Source organism: Phacochoerus africanus, chromosome 15, assembly GCF_016906955.1.
Source record: "Phacochoerus africanus isolate WHEZ1 chromosome 15, ROS_Pafr_v1, whole genome shotgun sequence".
Taxonomy (NCBI): domain Eukaryota; kingdom Metazoa; phylum Chordata; class Mammalia; order Artiodactyla; family Suidae; genus Phacochoerus; species Phacochoerus africanus.
In genome coordinates, this window is record NC_062558.1 from 11,981,110 (window position 1) to 12,002,387 (window position 21,278).

Here is a 21,278-nt window from a genome sequence, read left to right on the forward strand (position 1 = left end):
TATATCTTTCCATCTATTTGTGTCATCTTTGATTTCTTTCATCAGTGGTTCATAGTTTTCAGGGTATAGGTCTTTTGTTTCTTCAGGCAGGTTTACTCCTAGGTATTTTATTCTTTTGGATGTGATGGTAAATGGGATTGCTACGCTAATTTCTCTTTCTGATCTTTCATTGTTAATGTATAGAAATGCTGTCAATTTCTCTGTATTAATTTTGTGCCCTGCGACTTTGCCAAATTCATGGATGAGCTCTAACAGTTTTCTGGTAGTTTTAAGATTCTCTAGGTATAGTATCATGTCATCTGCAAATAGTTTTACTTCTTCCTTTCCAATTTGGATTCCTTTTATTTCTTTTACTTCTCTAATTGCTGTGGCTAGGACTTCAAAAACTATGTTGAAAAGTAGTGACGAGAGTGGACATCCTTGTCTCGTTCCTGATCTCAGCGGGAATTCTTTCAGCTTTTCACCATTGAGAATGATGTTTGCTGTGGGTTTGTCGTATATGGCCTTTATTATGTTAAGGTAGGTTCCCTCTATGCCCACTTTCTGAAGGGTTTTTATGAGAAATGGGTGTTGGATTTTGTCAAAGGCTTTTTCCGTGTCTATTGAGAGGATCATATGGTTTTTTTTCTTCAGTTGGTTGATGTGGTGTATCACACTGATGGATTTGCAGATATTGAAGAAACCTTGCATCCCTGGAATAAATCCCACTTGATCATGATGTACAGTCCTTTTAATGTACTGTTGGATGCAGTTTGCTAGTATTTTGTTGAGGACTTTTTTTTTTTTTTTTAAGGTCTTTTTGCCATTTCTTGGGCCACTCCCATGGCATATGGAGGTTCCCAGGCTAGGGGTTCAATCGGAGCTGTTGCTGCAGGCCTACGCCAGAGCCACAGCAACCCCAGATCCGAGCCGCATCTGCAACCTACACCACAGCTCATGGCAATGCCAGATCCTTAACCACTGAGCAAGGCCAGGGATTGAACCTGCAACCTTATGGTTCCTAGTTGAATTCGTTAACGATGGACCATCACGGGAACTCCCATTGTTGAGGACTTTTGCATCTATGTTCATCAGTGAAGTTGGCCTGTAGTTTTCTTTTTTGTTGGTATCTTTGGTTTTGGTATCACGGTGATGGTGGCCTCATGGAATGAGTTTGGGAGTGTCCCTTCCTCCGCAATCTTTTGAAATGGTTTCAGAAGGATAGGTGTTGGCTCTTCTATAAATGTTTGATAGAATTCGCCTGTGAAGCCATCTGGTCCTGGACTTTTGTTTGTTGGACATTTTTTAATCACAGTTTCAGTTCCAGTTCTTGTGATTGGTCCATTCATCTTTTCTATTTCATCTTGGTTTAGTCTTGGAAAATTATACTTTTCTAAGAATTTTTCCATTTCTTCTAGGTTTTCCATTTTATTGGTGTATAGTTGCATATAGTAGTCTTTTATGATCCTTTGTATTTCTGTGATATCTGTTGTTACTTCTTTTGCATTTCTAATTTTATTGATTTGAGTCCTCTCTTTTTTTCTTGATAAGTCTGGCTAAGGGTTTATCAATTTTGTTGATCTTTTCAAAGAACCAGCTTTTCGTTTCATTGATCTTTTGTATGGTTTTCTTCGTTTCTATTTCATTGATTTCTGCTCTGATCTTTATGATTTCTTTCCTTCTACTAACTTTAGGTCTTGTCTGTTCTTCTCTCTCGAGCTGCTTTAGATGTAAAGTTAGCTTGTTTATTTGAGCTTTTTGTTGTTTCCTGAGGTGCGCTTGTATTGCTATAAACTTTCCTCTTAAAAGGGCTTTTGCTGCATCCCATAGGTTTTGGAGTGTTGTAACTTTGTTGTCATTTGCTTCTAGGTATTTTTTAATTCCTCTTTGATTTCTTCAGTGATCCATTTATTGTTTAGTAGCATGTTGTTTAGTCTCCACGTGTTTGTGTTTTTTGCAGTTTTTTTCTTGTTAATTTCCAGTCATATAGTGTTGTGGTCTGAAAAGATGCTTGATATGATTTCAATTTTCTTAAAGTTACCAAAGTTTGATTTTTAGCCCAGTATATGATCAATCATAGAGAATGTTCCATGTGCCCTTGAGAAGAATATGTATTCTGTTGCTTTTGGCTGGAGCATCCTATAAATATCTATTAAGTCCATCTGGTCTAATGCTTCATTCAGGGTCTGTGTTTCCTTATTGATTTTCTGTCTGGATGATCTATCCATTGCTGTAAGTGGGGTGTTAAAGTCCCCGACTATGATTGTGTTATTGTCCATTTCTCCTTTTATGATTGTCAGCAGTTGTCATATATATTGCGGTGAACCTATGTTGGGTGCATAGATATTTAAAATTATTTTATCTTCTTCTTGAATTGATCCTTTGATCATTAGTTAGTAACCTTCCTTGCCCCTTAAAATGTTCTTCCTTTTAAAGTCTATTTTGTCTGATATGAGTATTGCTACTCCAGCTTTGTTTTGATTCCCATTTACACAGACTGTTTTCTTCCATCCTCTCACTTTGAATTTGTATGTATCCCTAGAAGTGAAGTGGGTCTCTTGAAGACAGCATATATATGGATCTTGTTTTTTTATCCATTCAACCAGTCTATGTCTTTTGGTTGGGGCTTTTAGTCATTAACATTTAAGGTAATTATTGATATGTATGTTTTTATTGCCATTTTATTAATTGCTTTGGATTTGCTTTTGTTGCTATTTTTTCTTTCCTTCTCTTGTTCTTTCCTCTTCTGGTTTGATGACTATCTTTAGGGTTGTATTTGAGTTGATTTTTCTTATTTTGCTTGTGTATCAATTGTAGATTTTTGGTTTGCAGTTATTCTGAAGTTTTGGTATAAGAGTCTATATATATACAAGATTGTTTTAAGTTGTTGGTCTCTTAATTGTAAGTGCATCTCCAGTGTCCTGCATTTGTATCCTTGTCTTCTCACTAGTTCTGATTTTGGTGCCATAACTGTGTGTGGATGATTTCGTATCTTTATTGTATACATTCCTTTACTGGTGAGCCTTGTCATTGGTGGTATTTTTGTTTCTGATTTCGGCCTTTTCTTTTCTGTCTAGAGAAGTTCCTTTAGTATTTGTTGTAAGGCTGGTTTAGTTTTGCTGAATTCTCTTAGCTTTTGCTTATCTGTGAAGCTTTTGATTTCTCCTTCAAATCTGAATGAGAGCCTTGCTGGTCAAAGTAGTCTTAGTTGGAGGTTTTTTTCCTTTCATCATGTTAAGTATATCATGCCACTCCCTTCTAGCCTGCAGAGTTTCTGCTGAAAATTCTGCCAGTAACCTTATCAGGGTTCCCTTGTATGTTATTTGTTTCTTTTCCCTAGCTGCTTTCAAGATTTTCTGTTCATCTTTAATTTTGGTCAGTTTGATTAATGTGTGTCTCCAGGTGTTCCTCCTTGGGTTTATTTTATATGGTACTCATTGTGCTTCCTGGATTTGAGTGAGTGGTTCCTTTCCTGTGTTAGAGAAGTTTTCAGCTATTATCTCTTGGAATATTCTTTCTGTCCCTTCTCTCTCTCTTCTCCTCTTTGCACCCCTATAGTACGGATGTTGGTGCATTTAATGTTGTCCCAGAGTTATCTGAGACTCTCTTCATTTGTTTTCAATCTTTTTTCTCTTTTCTGTTCTGCATCTGTAATTTCCACTAATCTGAACTCCACCTCACTTATTCATTCTTCTGCCTCCTGTATTCTGCTGTTGGCTGCTTCTAATGAATTTTTTATTTCAGTTATTGTATTTTGCATCTCTTCTTGTTTAAGTTTTATATCTTGTATCTCTTTGCTCACTGTTTCCTCTAAATTATCCATCTTTGCCTCCAGTTTATTTCTAATGTCTTGTATCATCTTCAGCATCAACAGTCTAAAGTCTTTTTCCTGGAGGCTGAGAATCTCCTAATCACTTAGATATTTTTCTGGGGTTTTTCCTTTCTCCCTCATCTGAGTTATAGTTCTCTGTCTTTTCATTTTTGTAGGTTTTTGGTTTGGTGACCTTTTTACAGATAATAGAGTTGTAGCCTCTCTTACTTCTGGTGTCTGCCCCCCTTGTGGCTGAGGTTGGTATAGGGGCTTGATGTAGGCTTCCTGATGGGAGGGACTGATGCCTGCCCACTGGTAGGTAGAGCTGATTCTTATCCCTCTGGTGGGTGGGGCTTAGTCTCTGGATGGGATTAGATGCACTCTGTGCCTGGAGGGTCTTTAGGCAGCCTGTTTACTGATGGGTGGGGCTTTGATCCCACCTGGGTTGTTGTTTTCCCTGGGGCTTCTCAGCACTGATGGGTGGGGCCAGATTTTCCCAATATGGCCACCTCCAGAGAAAGGCACACTGCTGAATATTCCCAAGAGCTTTGCTTCCAATGTCCTTCCCCCATGACAAGCCACTTTCACCCCTGTTTTCCCAGGATGTCCTCCAAGAACTGTGGTCAAGTCTCCCATGGAGACTTTGCTTTGCCCTGGGACCCTGTGCAGGTGAAAATCTGTGTGTGCCTTTTAACAATGGGGTCTCCTTCTCCCCCATCCCGTGGAGCTCCTGTGCACCAGCCCCACGGGCCTTCAATGCCAGATGCTCCAGGGGGCTCTTTCTCTCAGTGCCAGATCCCCACACATGAGAGTTTGATGTGGGGCTCAGAACTCTCACTCCTGTAGGTGAGTCTCTGTGAAACAGTTACTTTCCAGTCTGTGGGGCTTCCCACCCAGGAAGTATGGGGTTGCTTATATCGTGTAATTGCCCCTCCTATCTCTTGATGTGGCCTCCTCTTTGTCTTCTGGGGTAGGACATCTTTTTGACAGTTTCCGGTCCATTTGGTTGAAGACTGCTCAGCATTTGGTTGTAAATTTTGTTGTTTTTAGGCGAAAAGTTGAGCTCCAGTCCTTCTATTCTGCCATCTTAATATGAAGTCCAAAAGCTTATTTTATAGACCCTCTTGACGTAACTGCCAGTGTCTAGAAAGCAAACTTGACAACCAGACCACCATCACAAAAGGAAAATGTTATTTTTAAATCCTCAAACATCCAACTCAATCATTCTTAAAGTTAGAATGTCATTAGCAAGCATTATAAAGAACATAAAATTTTGTTGAGATATTTTCTAGATATTATAGCCAAAAAAGAGAATGTGTTTTGTGGTGCTGCTACTGAAGAATTACACCAGTAACCCCAGATTTTATTTGGCAATTCAAACAAACCTTCGGCTGTCCAGTGAAGCTTATAAATTCTGCTTACTCGTTTTGGGACTGCAGTTGCAGAAGAGAGTTTGTACATTGTGAGTAATAAAAATCAATATTTTGTCTACATACCGTTACTGTTTTCTTTGTGATTTGGTTTGAGCAGGTTGAGTTTGAGGTGGAGAGATGTCCACATTGGAAATGTTCCATAAGCCTCTCAGGAATTTGGCCTAGACCTTCAGTGACATTTCACAAAGGAAATCTAATGTAAGGCACATCCAACTTAATGAATGACAGAGGTTTTAGAGAGGACTGCAGCATATTACTCAGTAATCAGAGCTGTCCTTTGATGCCACAGCCTTTTTGGAGTGAATCAAAACCAGTTTATAGAAAGTAATAAAGGGTCTTGCACATTGGCGTGCTGTCTTCCTTCTGTGTCCCCCTTTGGCAGGGGGGCTTAGTATGAGGGGACAGTATGTAGTAATAATAGATGTCACCTTTATAGGTCACTTTCTTTCTTCCAGAAATAGAAGCATGCTTTCTAAGAAATCATTTATATTCACTTACATTTCTGCCACTTCTAGCTCTTTATTTTTAAGTGGTTCTTGGTTTTACCTGTGTGTCTTATCCCACAGCTAGATTGTTGAGCATCTCTTGGACAAGAACTGCTGTATCTTTTACTTTCTGTAGAATACCCAGCCTAGTGTTAGATACCTTCTAGGGTTAACTGCTTGCAAGAGTAGAATTATCTAGAGGCTGCTGTGGGAATAGAGAGAGACCTTCTATATCTTCAGTTATGCCTAATTCATTTATTCATTTTCATGTTTGTATTTTTTCCTTAATACTGAGGGAGCATTTTTTTTGCTGAAGCCCCTATCTCCAAACATATATGAGCCTTCTGCCTTCCAGGAGCTTCTAGTATAGGTGGACAGACAGACATATCCACAAATAACAGGACAAACTCTATTCATAGTACTGGCAGGGTACTTTGGGGATGGGAACACATACCTACTGAAGGGCTCTGGGAAGATATCCCGGGAGGAGACATGTATTTGAGCTTTGTCTTAAAGACTGGGTAGCATTTGGTTTTTCTTTGCTTTTATATTCCCAGGTGATTGTCCCATCTTCTCCTGCTACCCAAATGCCCCCTAGTTTTAAAAAAAAAAAAAATGCTATCAACATAAGTTATTGTCTTAAGTTATGCTTCACAGAGCACATTAGCATCTTTTATAGTTGGTGCCCCTCCTATGACATATAAAAAAGTATAGGATTCAACATAGCCCCACACTGGTAGAGTATAGGCTTATATAAAATAACCCCATAATGCCGCAAGAAGGGAAGTGGAGTTGGAATCAGAAAACCTGGGCAGAAGTCCTGACTTTGTTCCTTGAAAGCTCATGATTAGAGTTGGAAAATGTACATTTCCTAAATGCCCAAGAACATAACAAGTCTGCACCCTCCCCCCGCCCCAAAGGTATGGTGGTTGAATTCATTACTAAAGGCTGGCTCTCTTAAATGATATGGCAGGTTATGGCAGGCCATAAAATTCCAGCTCAGATATTTTGCTTAGATAAATTAAAAGCCTTTATGCACATATTTGCATATTTTAAAAACCAATCCTATTGATGTCTTCACATCTGTGTTAAATGAGGAGGCAAGATTTATTGATATGTAGGACTAAATATAGCATTAACAAAAAGTCCTTTAAAAATGATCTTATACTGTATAAGATGACCTTATACTCTGTCCTTTAGAAAATACTCCACTGTTTTTGCTCAAATTTGGTAAGAATTTCTGCTTAATTATTTTTCAGAAGAGAATACAATTCTAAAGCGAAGATAACAGTAAAAGCCTTTTGTAAATAGAGAATAATATCTTTTTAAAACTTCAGTTATTTTTTATTCCTCCATTTCTGTTTCTGTAAAAGGTAATGGCATCCTCCCCCCACCCCAAGGAAAGATGTTTTTGAAATAGAGTTAACTTATTGTTTGAGAATGAAGTTTTTCTCTATGTCCTGTACTATATTCTAACTGCTTATGAAGAGACCTTATCATCCTTGCAGCAGCTTTCTCTGTCAGTCTTGCTTGCTGCTTTGATGATTTGTGCAACAGAGATTAGCTAGTGAACGTCTCTTTCCTCTAGACAAATTCCCATCTGCGCAGTTGCCTATGGTTTTTCTCAGTAATGTGGGGTAATATTGTACTGCCAGGCTTGCTTACTTAATGGCATCCTTTTCAGAAATACTGTTCTTCGGAAGTTCCCGTCATGGATCAGCGGGAATAAATCTGTCTAGTATCCATGAGGATGCAGGATTTGATCCCCAGCCTCGCTCAGTGGCTTAGGGATCCGGTGTTGTGGTGAGCTGTGGTGTAGATCGAAGACTCAGCTTGGATCTAGCATTGCTGTGTCTATGGTGTAGGCCAGCAGCTACAGCTCTGATTCGACCCCTGGCCTGGGAACCTCCTTATGCCTCAGGTACAGCCCTAAAGAGACAAAAAAAATGAAAGAAATACTGTGCATAGATTTCCCACTGTGGCTCAGCAGGTTAAGAATCCGACTAGTATCCAGGAGGATTCGGGTTTGATCCCTGGCTTTGCTCAGTGGGTTAAAGGATCTGGCATTGCTCTGAGCTGTGGTGTAGGTCGCAGACGTGGCTCAGATCTGGTGTTACTCTGGCTATGGCGTAGGCTGGCAGCTGCAACTCTCATTGAACCTCTAGCCTGGCAACTTCCATCTGCCACAAGTGTGGCCCTAGAAAGCAAAAAAAAGAAAAAGAAAAAGAAGACGAAGAAAGAAAAATACTGTGCTTTATAGAAATATCAATTAATAGGTTTTATGATATAGTTTTGGAATACCTGATTATAAGATGCTCTCCCTTTGTTAAATATACTCATTTAGAACTTTCTGCTTCTTGGTTTTGTTTTGGTTTTGTTTTTTTTTTCCCAATTAACCTTCATGTAGTTTACTTTCTCCATAATATATTAGTGTTTTAATTTTTAAAAAATAATGTTTTTCTCCAAAGACTATAATTGGTATTCCAAGAAGGTGAGTTGAGTATATTCCTGTGGCATTACAGACTGCTGTTACTGCATGCATGCCTTGGTCCCTACCTCTTTGAGAGGCATGGGACTTTCTGATCTGATTGTCTCAGAGAAGCCAAGTATCCTGTCATAGGCAAGATGTGATAAGATCCAAGTCCTTTTTCATCTTAGGATTCATCATTTGGTAACTGTGAACTAGTTCTTTAGTTTTTGCTGCCTCTGGTAATCCTATATAAAACCTTAGAAGTACAGTAATAGTGCAAAAGGCTTTGAATGTCTAGAGTAAATGACTTCAGAATCATTAAGGTGATTCTTAACCTTTTTACTAATGATTATTATTAACATTTAAATAAGTTAGTTTTTATTGACAGTTTTGAATGAATGAACTTAAAGGGGAACAGTAGTTAGAAAACTATGAAGGTTTTATTGTTTTTATTTTTTACGAAAAAAATATGAACTTCTTTGGAAAGAAGGAGATTAAGTGGTTAATAAAAGACTTCTCTCATCCTACCCAAGGCATTGAGAAAATTGTGAAAGGGGGCACCAAGAATATTTATTTCATTCTAGAACGTTTGAGCAGTTGCAGAGTGAGAAGAATTATTTCATTCTAGAAATTGAAGAGGAGACAGATCTAATGTCCTATGCTGAACTGTCCAAGCAGTGTGGTAGAGTGAAACACACAGCAAGGATTTTGAAGTCAGGTAGACCCACCTTCAAATCCTGACTTGAATTTTCTGAACTCTGTACCCTTGGACAAAGTATTTAATCACTTTAGGCACTTCAGTTTCTTTATCTGTAAAATGGGGATGGTAGACGCTGTGCAAATTGCTGCCGGGAGCATGCACTGTATGGAGAGTGTCGCACAGTCCCTAGCCACAGTGGCTTCTGTAAATACTAGTTCATGTCCCATCACATCATCAAAGAGCCCACTTGGCAAGTCATTCTTTACTTTTCTGGATTTTAGGCCACCATGAAGGCTGTTAACTCAAACTGCTTGAATCTAAAATGGTACTCATGGAGTTCCCTTTGTGGCTCAATGGGTTAAGAACCCAACTAGTATCCATGGGGATGCAGGTTCAATCCCTGGCCTCACTCAGTGGATTAAGGATCTGGCGTTGCCACAAGCTGTGGTGTAGGTCTCAGGTGTGGCTCGGATCCTGAGTTGCTGTGGCTGTGGCATAGGCTGGCAGCTGCAACTCCGATCTGACCCCTAGCCTGGAAACTTCCATATACCACAGGTGCAGCCCTTAAAAGAAAAAAAAAAAAAATACAATGAAATAAAATAAAATGGTACTCACTACTCTGATACTTGGTTTTCAGTGAAAGAGAAAAATGATTTGTAATTTTGTAAGTCATTGCAAAAATTAATAAGCTTGGCAAAAAGACTTTGTGTGTGTAGAAGACATTTCATGTGAATTATTCCTGTGATCATTAAATACCCCCTCCTCTCCACTTTCTTTTGTTTTATTTAATATGACTAAAATATGGAGTGGAAAATAAATAATGCAGCTGGCTTTCACTTACATGAGAAATCGTTGCTAGGAATTGGAAAGTGGGGTTTTCACAGTTGAAATCACCGCTTTCAGGAGATGATGGTTGCAGCACCCTGCAGGAGAATAATAATGATAATGGTGATGATAGCATTACTGTGCTGGCTCAGTCACGGCCATCCCATGAGGTGTAGGGACTATTATCCTCATTTTGCAGATAATGAACCTGGAGCACAGAGAGGTTAATAACATCCCTGTTTTCATAGTTAGGAGGTAGCAGAGCCAGGATTTGAACTCAGACGGTCTTGCTCCAGAGCCCATGCTCTTAACCACTGGGCTAAAGCTGGGAAGACAAGGGGAAGATGTCCTTTAAATGAGAGCGAATGTCCTGAAGTTGTATCAGGTTGCTTACCTTCGGTTTGCTTAACAGGTATTCTGAGAGAAGCCTCACCAAGTGCGTTGGGATTACTATTGAGACCAGACCAGATTACTGCATGAAGCGGCATTTGAGTGACATGCTGACCTATGGCTGTACAAGGCTGGAGATTGGGGTGCAGAGTGTCTATGAGGACGTGGCCAGAGATACCAACCGGTAAGACGGTGGCAAATAGTCTTGCACAAGCCTTCCTCTCCCCCACTGATTAGATCTGTGTTCCACCCCGTCTGAGGCAGAGGTCTAGGTCCCCTCCTTGCCAGGGTCATTCTTCCATCTGCTTAATTTCTCCATCCTTGAGTTTTTCAGTCTTTCTCTGCTGGCTCTTTTCCAGTAGCTTATAAACATGCTCATCTCTCTTCCTAGTCTCGTCAAAAGAGCCTTTCCCATATGGAAAGCAGAAGGCAGGGCTCAGGGTTGGTAGTTTAAAGTAGGAGAGAAGGCCAAGGAGAATAGGCACAAACAAAAAGGTCTGAACAAGAAGGAAGCCAGGATGAGGCTGAAGAGGTTCGTTCGTTCTTACAAACCAAATACCAGTTGGCAGGGTGGTGAAAGAAAGGCTAGTGAGGTGATGGGCATAAACTTGGAGACATTTGGGAGTCTAAGGAAGGAGAGGAAGGAGTTCGATAGAGCCATATGACATTCCGGCTTCAAGGAGGAAGTATATGTTGATCTGGACCTTAAAGGCTGCTTCATTTTAATCGGTAGACATGGTGGAGGGTGGTGCTCAGATATGGAAGTAAAGAGAAAGGCACAAGTCAACATCTTAGAAACAACCAAGAAGAATCAGGCTGAGGGGGGTGAACCCTTCCCTTGAGGTAATAGAGGTCTATGAAATATTTTTGAGCACAGGAAGAATCTGATGGATCTCTGACTTGAGAAAGCTTACCTTGACCCAGGTGCATTCTTGTAGGGGAAGGTTTGATACCAGAACGTGGGTTGAGCTGCTGCAGTAACCCAGACTGTGCTGGAGAGGTGCCTTGGAGGTGGAAAGTCTCTCGAAGGTCAGGAAAACTTCCTGAAGACAATGACATCGAAGCTGAGACTTCCAGGAAGAGTACCAGAAGTCAGGTGGAGAAGAGGAAGATTGTTTCAGGCAGAAATTAAAATACGAGAAAACTCCAGAGGACAGGAGCACATGGTGCATTTAGGGAATCTGAGTGGTTTCGTTTGGTTGGAGTGCAGAGCGTGAGGTGGGAGAGTGGTGAGAGGTGAGGCTGAAAAGGGTAAGCAGAGGGGCCCTAGGAGTCAGCCCAGCGAGTCTGGGCTTTAATCCGAGGACAGGCCGCAAGCTGAGTTGTGCTAATAGCATATTTGCATTTTAGAAACATCGCTTTTTGGGGGTCTCAGTGTGAGGGTGAATGAAGAACAGTCTAGAAGGGAGACCAGGTAAGAAGCTATTGCAGCAATTTAAGCAAGAAATAATATCCTGAAAAGAAGTGTTTGGTGACTGAATGGAGATGAGGGTAAGAGGGAATGGGTAGTAGTGAGGCTTGGAGGGAAGATGAGTTTCATTTTGGATAAACTGACTTTTTAGATACCTGTAGAACAACCAGTTGAAGGTTTGCTTTAGAGCAGGGCTGCCCAGCAGAACATTCCACAGTGACTGGAATGTTTTGTACCTGTACTGTCCACTGTGAGAGCACAGCCGAGGAACTGAATTTTTCATTTTAATTAATTAAAGATAAACTTGAGGAGTTCCCATCATGGCTCAGTGGAAATGAATCTGACTAGTAACCGCAAGCATGCAGGTTTGATCCCTAGCCTCGCTTAGTAGGTTGAGGATCTGGCGTTGCCTTGAGCTGTGGTGTAGGTCTCAGATGTGGTTTGGATCTGGCATTGCTGTGGCTATGGTGTAGGCCAGCAGCTACAGCTCTGATTCAACCCCTAGCCTGGGAACCTCCATGTGCCTCAGGTGTGGCCCTAAAAAGATGGGGGGAAAAAAAAAAGCTTAACTTGAATAACACATGTGCCTCGTGACTACAGTATTGTCCAATGCAAGTTTGGAGTGTAGGATATTTGGGTGTGGTGTCACAAAAGAGGCCTGGCCCAGCTGTAAGTGGAGAAGTCATTAGCAAAAAGCCATTCGAGATTGAAGCCATGGAAATGGATGGGAACCTTCACAGAGTAGGATGGAGTCCATGGTTTCTAGGATTTTTTTGTGGTGAATGGGAACGTCTCAGTGGTGAAAGGATTGACACAGGGCTTCAGTCTATGGTAGCCCCAAACTGTTATTAGGGTTTGTTTCTTCCTTGGGTGTAGCATTAAAATGTTAAGATGATTTATCCTGCTGCCCCCAAGTGAGTTTGTCTTGTCACTAAATCATCTCTTACTTTTTTTTAGGACTCTCCAACCCACCAGAGTGAAATCTACTTTGCATATAGATATCTCTCTCTCCCTCTCTCCTCTCCTTTCCTTCTCCTCTTCTCCCTCCCATCCCTCCTCCCTCCCTCTCTTTCTCCAAGTGAAATTATTTGTAAAAAGAGAGAGCAGAACAAGATGTTGCTTCTGCATGGTTTTGAGCTCATTATTCTTTGTGTGTGTGTGTGTGTGTGTGTGTGTGTGTGGCCACACCTGTGGCATGCGGAATTTCCTGGGCCAGGGATCAAACCTGAGCCAAAGCAGTGACAATGCCAAATCCTTAACCACTAGACTACCAAGGAACTCCCTCATTATTCTTGTTTTTTTACTTATTTACACTAGCAAGCTTATTTGCGTTGATGCTGCCAAACCAAATAATTTGAATTTACATTGACTCTTGTTACCCCCAGTTACTTACTGTCAGAACTTTGAGTAGGGGCATAAGGGGATTCTGAGAAACAGCTCAGAAGTAGAATTATCTTTTCCAGGCCTTCTCAGAGGTGGAGATGTAGAAATGTCTTTCTAGGATTTCTTTTACCCTAACCATATTATTCTTTATTGTGGAGCTGCTGCTACATGTCTCAGAGATCATTTTCCTTCTGTTCCTTGTACTCATGTATTTGTGTAACAGGTAGTGACTTTTCTTTTCTCAGGGGCCACACTGTGAAGGCAGTTTGTGAGTCATTTCACCTGGCCAAAGATTCTGGTTTCAAAGTTGTGGCTCATATGATGCCTGATCTGCCAAATGTGGGACTTGAAAGAGACATTGAACAGTTTACGGTAAGTGTCCTGAACTCCTGGAGCGTGCCTCTGCATGCTGCCTCTGCCCTCTCTGCTCTTTTTGATTATTTACTGTTGGTTTTCTCCACAGTATTAAAGCAGTACATCCTCATTGTAACAGAGTAGAAAGGAGGGGTCACTTACAGCCCCAACACCAAATAAAACCCTCATGTTGTAATTCACTCCCGGGACTTCCTTATGCATTAGCTTTTTTAAGGCATGAGGTGGTTTTTACATCTGTACACACAGACAAAACTAACATGTATGACAGGTAATTATTTTCATAGCTTTTTCACTTAACATTATAACAAGCATTTGTTCCTGTTATTGCCTGGTCTCTGTTAAAATATGAGCATGCTTAAATGCTTAATTTCTGTTGGATAAATTGGCCACACTTTGCTGAACCACTTCCAACATTTTTTTAAACTGAAGATGTTATTAATTTTTGATATTATAAATAGACTGCATGTAAACTGTTTTATGCCTATAAGTTTTTGTAGTATTTAGGATTATTCCTTTAGGATACATTTCCTAGAGTAGAATTAACAGGTGAAAGTATAAACACTTTAAGAATCTTAACCATATCAATTAGTTGCTTTTCCAAAGGTTGTAACAATTTATACGCATTTTAGCAGAGTTATCTTTTTCCTCAAATAATTCTCTCCTGTTTATGTATTTTATACACATACACATACATACATTTAATGTTTTTATTTTTGTTGGTTTGTTGGATAAAAGTGCCATTTCAATTTGTATTTTGTGGAGTTCCCATCGTGGCACAGTGGTTAACGAATCCAACTAGGAACCATGAGGTTGCAGGTTTGATCCCTGCCCTTGCTCGGTGGGTTAAGGATCTGGCGTTGCCGTGAGCTGTGGTGTAGGTCGCAGACGTGGCTCGGATCCCACATTGCTGTGGCTCTTGCGTAGGGCCACAGCTCCGATTCGACCCCTAGCCTGGGAACACCCATATGCCCAGGGAGCAGCCCTAGAAAAGGCAAAAAGACCAAAAAAAAAAAATTTGTATTTTGTAATTATAAGTAATAAATTTTCAGGTTTGTATTTAATGTGTATAATTCTTTCATCTTTTTGGATTGTATGTTTTTGTCCTCTGACTACTCAATTGAATATGAATATTTTTAATATTAACTATATGAACTTTCTAGGTAAGGACATTATGGATTCATTGCTTTTTATATTTGTTAAAAATATTCCCCCCCCCAAAAAAACGCAAATATTTTCCCCAACCTAACGTTGGCCATTTACTTTTGTTTCTGTTGTCAGATCTGTCTTATTTACTTATTTATCTAGTGATGATTTCTTCAATACTTCTAAGCTTAGAACTGCCTTTTTCTTCCAGGATTTCATTAAACAGTGAAAGAAAATGTTCTGTTTTCTTCTAGTCTTCTTTTCTTTGAATTTTTATACCTAATTCTGGGGCTTGGTTTTACTCTCACATGTTAGCTTGATTCATGTTGTCTTGGGAAATGGGATTGGTCAAAACTCTATTTTCCTTCAGATTCTCAGGTAGGGAAAGGAAAGTGCCTGAGGGATATCCTTTTATCTTATGGCTGCAAACACAGCACACAGAAGTTCCCGCCAGGGATCAAACCCATGCCATAGCTGTGACCCGAGCAACAGCAGTGACAACACTGGATCCTTAACCTTCTGCACCACCAGGAAACTCCAGGGATATCCTTTTAGAGAAGAGGATGAAAATAATTATCAAGTTATTTCATCCACAAAAATACATTTATTTTGCTCTGATTATTAGAGTAGAATTTATCATGCCTTATTTATGAAGTTAATAATTCTTTTAAAGTATATTTTTATTATTTCTAAGCCTATGAATTACAGCTAAAGTCCCATTTATAAGACAGCATTAATTCACATGTTCACAGATATTACTAATTTCCCCACATTGACTGTATAATAGACATGAAATCTAATATCTTCTCATTAGTACTCTTAGCTGAGTACTCAGACTTCAAGCCCTAAAGGTACCTAAGACACACTTTTCTTTAATATAGCTTAGGTGGGCCAGTGATATAGCCAGAACTCATAACTTTAAGTACCCTTGGAAAAAAAGACATGTCAAGTAATAGCAAATGGCTGAATCTCACTATTCATTTTCCTATAGTGTCTTTAAAATAAAGAATAGTTAAGAAATAATATTGCAAAGACACCCTTCATGTAAACAGCTTTATCTGCTTGTTTATAATCTTCTCAAAGAAACCCACAGGGAATATGAGTAGACCATATGCCTTTGCAACCTAGCAAATGAGTGACAAAATAGAGCTAAAATGAGAAATTTGATTTCTCTCTAGAGGAAAATTCTCTGAAAAGTTAATTTATAGATTGCTTTCATAGGATAATGGGAAAAAATAATAACAAACCTGAACAAGCACTTCACAAACAGGATATTCAAATATTCAATAAAACTATTCAAAAGTTCTCAAAGTCGTTAATCTTCAAGGAAATGAAATTTAAAATTATAGAGCATGGCTACTATATATTTGTCAGAGTAGCTAAGAATAGCTAAAATTAAGAAAGACAATAGCAAGTGCTGGTAAGAGTATGGAACAACTGGGATTCTCATTTACTGCTAGCAGGAATATAAATTGGCACATCATATTAGAAAACTGTTGGACAGTATCTGCTAAAACTGAACATATATGCATACTCCATGACCCAGCAATTCTACCCCTACGCATATGGACACATATATTTATAAAAGACATGGTCACAAATTACTGTGGGTACTATCATCAGATTGGGAACAACCCACATGTCCATTAAAGCAGAATGTATAAATAAGTTGCAATGTAGTCAAACAATGACATACTATAAAACAGTAAGAGTCAATTAATTATGACTTCATGCACCAACATGGCTGATTCTACTCAACATAATATTGAGCAAAGGAAACCAGGTTCAAAAGATGACCGAACATACAGTTCTATTAACATGAAGTTCAAAAGCTTTGGGTGGAATTGTAACTGGAAACAGACATGTGGTGGGCTTCTAAGGTTTTGGTAATGTGTATTTTTCTTGATTTGAATATCTGGGTGCTGGTTACATGATTTGTAAAAATCTCTCATACACTTAAGTTTTGTGTACTTTTCTATATCTAAGATATATTTCCATAAAAATTTTACTGAAAAATTTCAAAACTAGTTTTTGTTTAGGAAATCTTGTTTGGGCCTATTTGGAATTCACAACTTTTCCTAAATTAGTAGGCAGTACATTTTACACTTTAAAAACTTTTTTGGAGTTCCTGTCGTGGCTCAGAGGTTAACGAATCTGACTAGCATCCATGAGGATACAGGTTCAATCCCTGGTGTTGCTCAGTGGGTGAAGGATCCGGCATTGCCATGAGCTGTGGTGTAGGTTGTAGATACAGCTCGGATCCTGTGTTGCTGTGGCTGTGGCGTAGGCCAGCATCTATAGCACCTCTTGGACCCCTAGCCTGGGAACCTCCATATGCCTCGGGTGCAGACCTAAAAAGCAGAAGGAAAAAAAAAGCCTTCTTTTTTCCCCTATTTGGATTCTGGAGCCAGACTGGGCCTAGTTTGAGACTCCTGGTCCCACCACTTAGTAGCGGGTGGTTATAGTTTGTTCCACAGTTTCATCTCTGAAATGAAGCTTTTGGGAAGATTGGCAGAGATGATACATTCAGCACACTGAGAAAAATGCCTGGTGCATTGTGAGGTTCAGTACATCTTTGCTGCTGCTGTTGTCACTGCTCCCACTACCCTGTATGTGATCAGACAAGAAGTCCTGTTTGCCACTCCCTCTGAATATCTTTCAAAGCTGTCTCCTACTCTTCATCCCCACTGCCACATCTTTACAGTTGATGCTTTTGTCAGCTCACTGCAGAGGTAAACAGCTTAGTTAAGTCACATGGCCACAGTAATGTTCTCTTCTAATGTATCATCCACATGGCTACCAGAATGATATTTACTAAAGTAATTTTTATCTTTATAATATAAAAGGTATTAGTTAGTAAAATTGTTATTAAATAATTTTTGAAAATCCACTGAGTCTTTGAGGAGTCGTCTCAAAACACAGTTGTCCTCTGCTGCGTTCAGCTGTTGGTGGGCTTGGGGAAGGTCCTAATATTTACCGCTGTTTTCTTCAATCCATTGCTTGGCTTGCTTTTTTCTGATTATCAGTAGATAGATTCTCTTATAACCTGTTAATTCTTTTTTTCTTTTTTTTTTTTTGGTCCTTTTTTGCTATTTCTTGAGCCGCTCCCGCGGCATATGGAGGTTCCCAGGCTAGGGGTCTAATTGGAGCTGTAGCCTCTGGCCTACGCCAGAGCCACGGCAACTCGAGATCTGAGCCGCGTCTGCAACCTACACCACAGCTCACGGCAACGCCGGATCGTTAACCCACTGAGCAAGGCCAGGGATCTAACCTGCAACCTCATGGTTCCTAGTCGGATTCGTTAACCACTGCGCCACGACGGGAACTCCTAACCTGTTAATTCTTTTAACTCTCTTCCCATTCTCCCAATGTTGTTAAGTCACTATTTTAGTGACATTAGTAGTCAATGTTTACACTACAATTTTTATGTAAATTATTATGGTTCACATGGAACCAAGTAATATACTATGCTATACTTTCTTTTCTTAAATAACTTTTGTTTTTCCTAGCATTGACAGTAAAAATGTCTTTTTTTAAATTTGCTTATCAGTTACCTGAGTTGCTGTAACCTTCAGATGTGCCTTCTGGGTGTTAAAGCCTCTCTCTCTTTCTCTTGCGCATGCCTATCAGGTCTTCTCTGAGATTCCCCCCCCCCTTTTTTTTTTTTTGGCTTTTTGGGCCGTACCCCAGGCTTGTGGAGGTTCCCAGGCTTGGGGTCGAGTCGGAGCTACAGCTGCCGGCCTACACCACAGCTCACGGCAACGCTGGATCCTTAACCCACCGATCGAGGCCAGAGATCAAACCCACAACCTCATGGTTCCTAGTCAGATTCATTTATGCTGTTCCAGAATTCCTCTTAATTATTTTTTTAGGCCGGAGACATAGCTCCTGGAGGTCTTATCTTCTAGCTCCACACTAGACTGGCAGTTCTCTGTGCCTGGTTCACAGGGCTCTTCCTGAGGGCTCCTCAACTCTACTCTCTAGGGTTAGATCCTTTGGTTTTGGAAACCAAGTTAATGCTTTTTATTGGTTTATTCCTTTATTGAAACACATTCCCTGGAAGCTTTCTAAGAGACAGTTCATCATGGGAAGTGAGCTTTTTACATGCTTAAAAATGTCTCTCTTCTACCATTACTCTTCAAGAATTCTATAAAATTATTTCCCCTCGTTTTTTAAAGACATTGGACCACTGTCATATAGCTCTTGTAGTGCTGTTTAGGAGCATAATGTTCTTATTCCTTAATCCTGTAGTATGTATTACCCTATTACCTGTTTTTTTTTTTTTTTTTTTTTACTCTGGAAAATTTTAGGACCTTCTCTTTGTCCTATATGTTGTGAAAATTCGCAGGGGTATGTCTGAAAAGTTTTTTTAAATTAACCATACTATGTTTTGAAGGACTCTGTCATCTGAGAAATTTCCTTGTACTACTGTGTGTTTTTCCTCTTTCATTTTCTGTGTTCTCTTTCTAAAACTCCTATTATGCATATTCTTTTTCATCTGTCTTCTTTTTCTGCTTATTATTTTCTCACTTTATCTTTCAATTTTCCTGTTAGATGTTTTTGTTATAGGTTTAATTTCCAAGAGTTCTTATATTATCATTGTTTGATTTTCTGTAGCATCCTATTGTTCTATGGGTGTAATATATCTTATCTCTCTAAAGGAATTATAGGATTTTTTTAAGTTTTATTTTTCCTTCATGCAATGCCTCTGTTTCTTCCAAGTTCCTTTTTGTCTTTTTGTTTTGGTTTGACCTTCATGTTCTAGACTTTGCTCCAAGTATCTGCTAATCCTTAGCCAAATGGTCAACTTTAAAAGTAAGGGGCTGAAAAACCAAGCTCTTTGTGGCTATCTGCTGGGATGCCTGTGGGATGATCATGCAATAAGCCCTCCTTTCCTTAGGGGATTCCCATATGTCAGTATTTTGAACTCGTATTTAGGGCCATTTGATTAAACCAGAGGTGAACTCTCTCTTTCTTGGGGAGAGTGTGTAGGTCACAGAAAATTGGCTGCTGGCGTCCAAAGCACTGGGCAGGAGTCCACCAGTCACTGTGCTGGCTTTCACTTTATCTTCCTGTTTTCAAGCTTTGATCCTCACCCAGATCTTCTTTTGTACCTGGAATCTCAGAGTCCAGTGACTTTTAGTTTCTCCAGGGAATGAACAGGTAGGTGACTGCCTATAGAAGGACTAAGGAATAGGGGCAAATCCCTCTGTGTACAGACTTTGCTCCCACGCTCTCTTGCATCCTGCCTGGTTCCTGCTACTTCTGCTCCATGAGCTTTCCTGGGACTCTGATGTGACTGAGCTACTCTTTCATCCATACCCCCTTGTGCATATAGTATGTTTGCTGTTTTCTTCATTTGCAAAGTCATTTACCAGTCTTCCATTTTCTGTCTTGCCAAAATTTATTGCCCCTCCTGTCTCATCTGATGTTCTCTTTGTTCTTCTGGGTTTATGCTTTTGAAAAAATTATTTGCTGTTATTTTAGTATGATTTTGAACACGAAGGGAAAAAACTCCACATATTTTAATTCTCTATGTTTAACCAGAAGTCCAAAACTAATTCTATTCATCAATATTCTTATGAAAGAAGTATTTCAGCCCACATGTCTCCTAAATTTATTATGTAAGTAACCAGAAGTAATTTACTGAAATCCTTTGTTCCAGTATGGATGCAGACTAGGTAGAGTGACTTGCATACATACCCTTTGTGGATGGCTATAGAATATTTATTACAGATGTGATGAATCTTTAATATATAAATGTTACAGAGAAAATTACAATTGCAGTAGAATAGCCCTAAGAGCAAATGGTGCACAAAGATTATAGCATTTAAGACTACAACAGAAATCAATGAGAGAGATCGAAAAGTCTATAGTCATATTTCTTTGAAAAGCAAGTTAAACAATAGAAATCTCTGCAAGAAAAATGTAGCACAGGATAAAAAAGCATTTTCACAGTTCACAGATGCAGTACCGCTGGCTGCATAGATGCCAGCGCTGGGATCAGGGTGAGAGGGAGCTGTGTGAGTCCACCCTGACTCCTCCATCACATGCCAAGCAAAAGCAAGATAAGAGCAGCTTGGCACTGCAGAGTCCTGGGAAGGAGAATGCCTGTGTCTCCTTGCTCCATCCCAAGTCAAGAAATAAGGCAGCCAGCGGGGACGATACAGCACAGGAAATGACTGTGTCAGAGGAGACAAATCAGATGTATTGCTCAGTGGCCAGATAATGAATGGCAGTGTCTACCTGGGTTAGGATTGGTGCCAGTTGTCCTGAGGACAAAATACTCATATCCAGGGGTAGGCATACTTTTTCTGCAGGGGGCTATTTAGTAAACATTGTAGGTTTGCAGGCCAGCTGATGATCGGTGTCAGAACTTTCAAAAGCTTAAACAGCTAAAGGTATTCCAGTATTTATTTATTGATTTATTTGCTTTTTAGAGCTGCATCTGTGGCACATGGAAGTTCCCAGGTTAGGGGTTGAATTGAAGCTGTAGCTGCCAGCCACAGCAACTCGGGATCTGACCCACACATCTGTGACCTACACCACAGCTCATGGCAGTGCCTGATCCCCAACCCACTGAGCAAGGGCAGGGATCGAACCTCATCCTCATGGATACTAGTCGGTTTCCACTGCGCCACAATGGGAACTGCCTTTTTTTTTTTTTTGTATTCCATTTTTAAAGGAGGAGACGGTCTGGAGGTGAAAGGTGAAGGCAGGCATCAGAGAAATTGTCACTGTGATGATGTTAAGAAAGCAATAATATAGAATTCCAAAAAAATTGTTTCAAATGAAACAATTTGTATTTGAAGGTCAGGAAGGCCTCTCTAAAGAATTGGCATTCGAGCTGAGACCTAAGATTAGCTCGATGAA

The 21,278-nt window shown here is 39.8% G+C and overlaps 1 protein-coding gene across 1 annotated transcript in view; it reads left to right on the top strand.

Moving 5' to 3' along the window:
- Positions 1 to 21,278, top strand: part of ELP3 (elongator acetyltransferase complex subunit 3) — a 106,745-nt gene that overhangs the window by 36,670 nt on the left and 48,797 nt on the right. Inside the window, exons 8-9 of the mRNA XM_047760810.1 lie at positions 10,116 to 10,277; positions 13,133 to 13,259. Coding sequence (XP_047616766.1) covers positions 10,116 to 10,277; positions 13,133 to 13,259 — 289 coding nt within the window. The remainder of the gene's footprint in view (positions 1 to 10,115; positions 10,278 to 13,132; positions 13,260 to 21,278) is intronic.